We start from the raw sequence: 6,155 nt of genomic DNA on the forward strand, positions 1-6,155 counted from the left end.
TGCTTCCCTTTTCCCCCCTTAACCTGGCTGAGAAGTATTCACTCTTATGGCCTCAGCTTCTTTAAGGAAACCTTCCCTGAGCCGTCACTTTATCATTGGTGGCCAGTACAAAACCAGGTCCACAGTTACACCCAGCCAATTTCAATTCAACAAATCAACGTGTGCCAACGAGAATTAAAACCGGCTATAGCTGAAAGAACACGGCAGGAGTCCTAGGCATATAGGGGGTAAAGTGCTATAGTCAAGGTCAGTTTGCAGGCAATATATTCAACCTATTAAAATGTAGGGAACACTACTCACTATTGCAGAAATACACACATCCGTTTATCTACTTATTCACTTTTGATAGACAAAGCCCAATTACAACACAAACTTTCTGTCTTAGTTTGAGTCTCCCAGAAAGGAGAGTACTTTGTTTGGGAGGTGGTTCCTGGGAGCAGAATTAAAAATCAGGCAGGGAGGACAGGGAAGGAAAAGAAGCCAGTAAAGGGGGTCTCATTGAGCTGGTTAAAGCTGTGAGCACTGAAGTTTCCTCTGACTGGAAACCCTCTGAGGAACCAAGGGAACCTGAGATACCGCTCTGAAAGGAGTCTGAGGTGCTCGCCCATCAACTCCCATCCTTCACTGGTTGAGTTTTGCCCTTGGGAACCTGTCCCGCTCCCCCGCCAACGCTTTCAGCTGATGGGGATGAACAAAATCCCTTGGCTTTACAGAAAGCCCCAAGGGGGAAAAGTAGAGGCACCACAAGCACTTCTGATGGGATGTTGGAAGCAAACACAAAACCTATCTACCGCAGCCACAATAATCTTAGAGGGGGGCCCAGGGGATGTGGCTTGAGTCACCAAGAAGTTCTGCTCTACTTCCTAAGACCTTTATCTCCATTAACCACTAAGTGTCACCATACATACAAAAAGAATAAAGTGCCAAACCAATTTCACGTCCTTCCTTCAGAGAACTGATGGCTTGGAAGTTTAGGGAAATTCCACTAATTTACTGAATTTCAGTATAAATAAAATGAAGAAAAGAGAGCTAGCTGGGTAAGCGGTAAATAGATCATTGCTGGATGACTGCTTTTTCAATGAATGTTGATCAATGATGCAAACTTCCAGTTATATTTGTATTCCTTCTCTACATATTGTATGGGAATGGTGTGCCTAGAGTTGTACAGGGCAGCAAACCTGCCTACCACACAGGAGTTATTCACCAAATGTTTGTGGAAGGGACAGGAGCAGGCGAAATGTCATAAAGAGTTGTTTGACCTAGAGTGTTAGGAAAACAGATCAGTGGGTTCTCACATGGGGGCTATTTTGTCCCCCAGGAAACATCTGGCAATGTCTAGAGACATTTTTGGTTGTCACAACTGCAGAAAGGGGTGCTATCTGAATTTAGTGGGTAGAGACTAGGATGCCGTTAAGCATCCTACAATGTATAGGACAGGTCCCCTTTCTCCAAAAAAGACTTATCCTGTCCAAAATATCAGCAGTGCCAAGGCTGACAAACTCTGACATAGATAAAGCATATCTGGATATTGATATATAAGAATATACATTTATATAAACATAACATTTTTCCACTTAATATAGTTTGTTTATAACATTAAAAAAAATGTTTGATTACACTAATTTGTCCTACATGCCAGCAATACAAAGTGTTGCATTAGTACCACCAAAACCAAAGGAATTGGTGAGTCCAATACATCTTTTCTGAGTTTTCCATTCCTGTGCCTTGAGTGGAACATAATTGAGATCAAATTCTGGTTCAGTACAGTCAAGGTTTAAAGTAGGTGGCAGTTTTCGATAATAACAAGCCAGAGCAGTAAAAGCTGCCTCAAGCGCCCCTGCAGCTCCCAGCAGGTGTCCCGTGGCCCCCTTCGTAGAGGAAACTGCAAGGGCGTGTGCATGGTCTTTGAAAAGATGCTTGATAGCTCTGTTTTCAGCAGCATCTCCCAATGGTGTGGAGGTAGCGTGTGCATTGACATAGGATATCTCCTCAGGTTGCACACTTGCATCTTTCACAGCAGCAGTCATACATCTAATAAAATAAGAAAAGAAACTTATCAGAACGTGGGATTCATAATTTCTATGGCTTATATGAAAGAAATATCCAAGTACACTGGATGAAAAGAATTCTTTGCTTTAATAACAACCCCCTTTTGGATTACCATGTGAATTAGAGTGCCATCTGCACGGGAATAATGAGTCACACCCGGTATCATGGACTGGTTCATCACCATGAGGTAAACACACAAGCCTATGGATTTTATAATCTCCAATAAAATATATTTCCATTTATCTGAGTTGATTTTTTTCCTTAGGGGAAAAAACCACATTGATTCAAGCCTAAAATAACTTTTCCTTGAGGAATTTTTTATCAGTAGGGTGTATGTGTGTGTAGAGATTTAAAATGTGGAGAAAAATTTTATAACCATGTTTTAATTTTTTCTTTCACATTTAAATATAAAACTTGGCATATTTCCCAATAATCTAAAAATGTCTGAACCATTACTTCCGTGCTTCAAATAACCTTTCAAAATCCTGTTTATTTAGGATGTAAGAATTCTAAATAAATGAAGAAGTACAAATCCAAGCCAAAAAAAAAAAAGCAAAAATAAAACATTTCTCTGGCAGAACCTTTAAAAAATCTCATGGATGTCAACAATGTCTTTTTTAGTTACTGATCTCTAGGCTGCATATATTTCCTTAAAAGGCAGCTCAGAGTATAATTTGAAGTGCACTGAAAGGTTTCACCTAAACATAACTATTTCTTCATCTAGCTAGCTACTATGCTTGACATTTCTAGCACAGCAACTACTCACTAAATTCAAAAGTGTACTTCAGGGGTTGGTAAACTACGGCCCTGGCCAGATGCCTGTTTTTGTAAATAGTTTCATTAGAACGCAGCCATTTGTTTATGTATTGTTTATGGCTGCTTTCGCACTAGAAGGCAGAGTTGAGCAGTAGTGACAAAGATCCTATGGCCCATAAAGCCGAAAATATTCACTATTTGTCCCTTTACAGAAAAGATTTGCCAACCCCTGGTTAATTTAACTGGTTAAAACATAATACGATCTAAGCAGGCTAAACTATTAGCTAACACATTAACAGAGTTTTTTTTTGTTTTTTTTTTTTTACTTAGCTCACTATCTCTTCTACAATAATAGCAATTTGCTTTTCAAAGTGTGGTCCTCAGACCAGCAGCATCAACATGTCCTGGGAGCTTGTTAGAAATGCAGACTCTCAAGGACCACCCTACACCCACAGAGTCAGAATATGAATTTTAATAAGATTTCTGGGCGATTAAAAGTTGGGAAGTGCTGATTTCATAACAGCAGAACCCTGCTGAAATGGAGCAGAGACTAGACACATCCAGAAAAGAGGGTTGACTTTACTGTCTAAGTCTGATGAAGGGCCAAAGAGGAGGATTACAGGAGGGAGCACTCTGACAGTTGTTAAGCACAATTGGAGGTATGGAAAGTTGGCAAAGACACATATGGTTTTCTTCACAACTTTACTGTCCTTAACTAAAATCCAGTTTTTGTAAAGATGTTCAAATACTTTCAAATATGTCAAACCTGTTGAAGCAAAGAATTCAAAAACAATTTGTTTAGTCTAAAATGGAAAAACAACAGAGATATCGTACACCAGGGCCAGATACTACAGTTTTCCCTAATTTGAGACTCCAATAAAATGTCTTGTTTGAATAAACATTTTGAACGAAACAACCAGTCTTTACCTTAAGGCACCTTCTCCTTCAGGATCGGGGGCGGTTATGTGACCAGCATCACCTGAGAGTCCATAGCCCAAAACTTCAGCATAGATCCGGGCCCCTCTTTGAACAGCATGTTCGTGTTCTTCCAGCACCAGCACAGCTGCACCTTCTCCCATGACAAAACCGTCTCTCTTTGGATGAAACGGTCGACATGCCAACTTAGGATCAGAGTTTGTGCTCAGAGCACGGGCTCTGGAAAACCCAGCAAGAGATAAAGGGCTAATGCAAGAATCTGTACCTCCGGCCACCATCACATCAGCATCCCCATGGGCTATAAATCTAAAAGAGTCTCCCACAGCATGAGCTCCTGTGGTACAGGCTGTAGATACTGCATGATTGGGGCCCTTGAGTTTATATCGAATGCTGACCTGGCCTGCTGCCATATTGACCAGAATCTTAGGGACAAAGAATGGGCTGACTTTACTGTAACCTTTCCTCTGAAACATCAAAGCAGTTTCGGAAACAACTTCAAGAGGAATCATTCCCATGCCGATTGCAACACCAGTAGCCACTTGATCAGCTTCTGACTGAGGGTGCCAGCCGGAATCTTTCATGGCTAACTCTGCAGCCCCAATGGCCATAATGGTGGGAGAAGACATGGACTTGACATCTGATTTGGACACAAAGTTTTGTTCATTGAACTGACCTTCGTCACAACCTCTTGGCACATAAGCAGCAACACTGCAAGGGATACTCTTATACTCTTCACCAACCAGTGAAACAATTCCACTCTCTCCTCGTATAAGACGATCCCATACTAGCTGAGTTCCAACACCAAGAGGAGTCACCAAGCCAATGCCTGTAATGACAACCCGCCTACGCAATCTGGATGTTGGTACAGTTCCGAAAAACCTCCTTTTACTTCTTATTAATCGCTGGCATGATCTTGAATATAGAAGGTGAGGGTTGGTAATTTTTAGGAAATTTTGCAAGCAGTTTGACAACATGGTTGACATTCAGACGATCAGAAACACATTCCTGTAATAGATCACAACACGGCCAGGAGGTACTCACTGTTGCTTAAACAGCTTAAAGCTCTAAGGAATAGCGAGGTGTTCTTTCATGTGCTTGGTGTCAGCTGTTAATAAGCATAGGGAAAGTAATGTTACACCATTTTAATTTATACTTATCATCAAAACATCTGTTTGGACTTAACTCCCTTTTTAAACCGTAAGTACCCTCAGACATTCCAAGACAAAGAGGTGAAATGATTCATTCAATTTACCAAAATAGAATTGTACAATGAAAAATACAAAGGCTTTCCTAGCCCAATATGGGCTGCAGAAAGCACCGTTTTTCAGGATTACCAAGGTCTTATTCTAAATAGTATTTCTAGTGTCAGTGGCACAAAACACATTTCAGGGCCTATTCTTTGAGATGGGGTTAGTGGCCTTTATTGATCTTCGAAGCGTAGAAATAACCACGGTTTCAGAAAAGACGAAGGTCAGGGACGGGGAGTAAGGGGGTGTGGCCAATTTCCGCACCGCCTCTCAAGCACCACCACACACAAGCGAAGAAAGTAGGGCGAAAGGAAAAGAAACCTGGCCTCAGGTTACCAGAGTCCCGTCTCCCCGATCCAATCCCGACCCCATTAGGCGGCAGAGGGGCGGAAGAAGAAGTGCACAGAGCACGGTATACCTTTAACCAGCCTCGCACCGGCTGCGCAGCCGCCGTCCAGGACGACTATGCTCGCTTGCGCACGCGCACACGCTACTCTGCAATGCGCACGCACACGCACGCGTTGCGTCCGAGCCGGCTTCAGCCGGTTGCCCGTGGTGCGCGTCACCTTGGCAGAGGTCAGGCCGTAAGAGGCAGCAGGGGTTTCGGGTGCTGTTGGAGAAACTTGTTTCCCTATTGCAGTGACCCGAAGGTAATCAAGAACGTGCACATAACGCGATGAGAGGGCATTTTTGCCCATCAAAAAGGGATTTTTTTTTTTTTTGGCAATGATAATGCCCAAACATTCTTCTGTTGTGGGAGAACGGACACCATCATGTGCCACTGGAATCCTGGGAAAGAATTAAGGAAATTACGGCAGCCTAAAAGTTATTACTGTACATCCCAAAGTTACTTATAACAGTGAAGTAGGACTAACCAAAATGCCCATCAGGAAATGGGTGTGTATTTTGTGGTATATCTAAATGCTGTGTGACCGTTTAAAATAATTTTATACGTGAAGATTAATGTGGAAAGATGTTGAAACTGTTAGGAGATACAAGTTACAAAACAGTATATTTTTTTAAAAAAAGGTTTTTTGATAAGGTCTGCAAGGAGGTACAATAACGGTGATGTTCCCACCCCTTATTTTTGCTTAGCTTTATTTACTGTCTTTTCTACAATAAATAATGCTTTTGTAATAAAGTTATTTTTACTTTTAAAAAATTGTT

The 6,155-nt window shown here is 41.7% G+C and overlaps 1 protein-coding gene across 3 annotated transcripts; it reads right to left on the reverse strand.

The window, feature by feature from the left end:
• Window positions 1-1,534: 1,534 nt before the first annotated feature.
• On the reverse strand, window positions 1,535-5,534 carry OXSM (3-oxoacyl-ACP synthase, mitochondrial). 3 transcript variants are annotated; one of them, XM_014829850.3, is made up of 3 exons: window positions 5,407-5,534; window positions 3,733-4,846; window positions 1,535-2,031 (listed from the first exon to the last, which is right to left on the reverse strand). In XM_014829850.3, exons 2-3 carry the CDS (start codon window positions 4,722-4,724, stop codon window positions 1,629-1,631), a joined length of 1,395 nt encoding a protein of 464 aa, XP_014685336.3. In that variant the 5' UTR covers window positions 4,725-4,846; window positions 5,407-5,534; the 3' UTR covers window positions 1,535-1,628. The 3 variants fall into 3 exon arrangements, with proteins under 3 accessions (XP_014685336.3, XP_014685335.3, XP_070348934.1); XM_014829849.3 differs by having other exon boundaries at window positions 5,325-5,425; XM_070492833.1 differs by having other exon boundaries at window positions 5,310-5,414.
• Window positions 5,535-6,155: the final 621 nt, after the last annotated feature.

The sequence above is a fragment of the Equus asinus genome, chromosome 21 (assembly GCF_041296235.1).
Source record: "Equus asinus isolate D_3611 breed Donkey chromosome 21, EquAss-T2T_v2, whole genome shotgun sequence".
NCBI classification, from domain to species: Eukaryota; Metazoa; Chordata; class Mammalia; order Perissodactyla; family Equidae; genus Equus; species Equus asinus.

What these genes read in the sequence shown, in the direction of transcription:
- OXSM (XM_014829850.3), bottom strand. Translation starts at nt 4,724, where the DNA reads ATGTCAACCATGTTGTCAAACTGCTTGCAAAATTTCCTAAAAATTACC. An exon ending in GAAGGAGAAGGTGCCTTAAG is followed by an intron (nt 2,032 to 3,732) that starts GTAAAGACTGGT and finishes TTATTTTATTAG; the next exon opens with ATGTATGACTGCTGCTGTGA.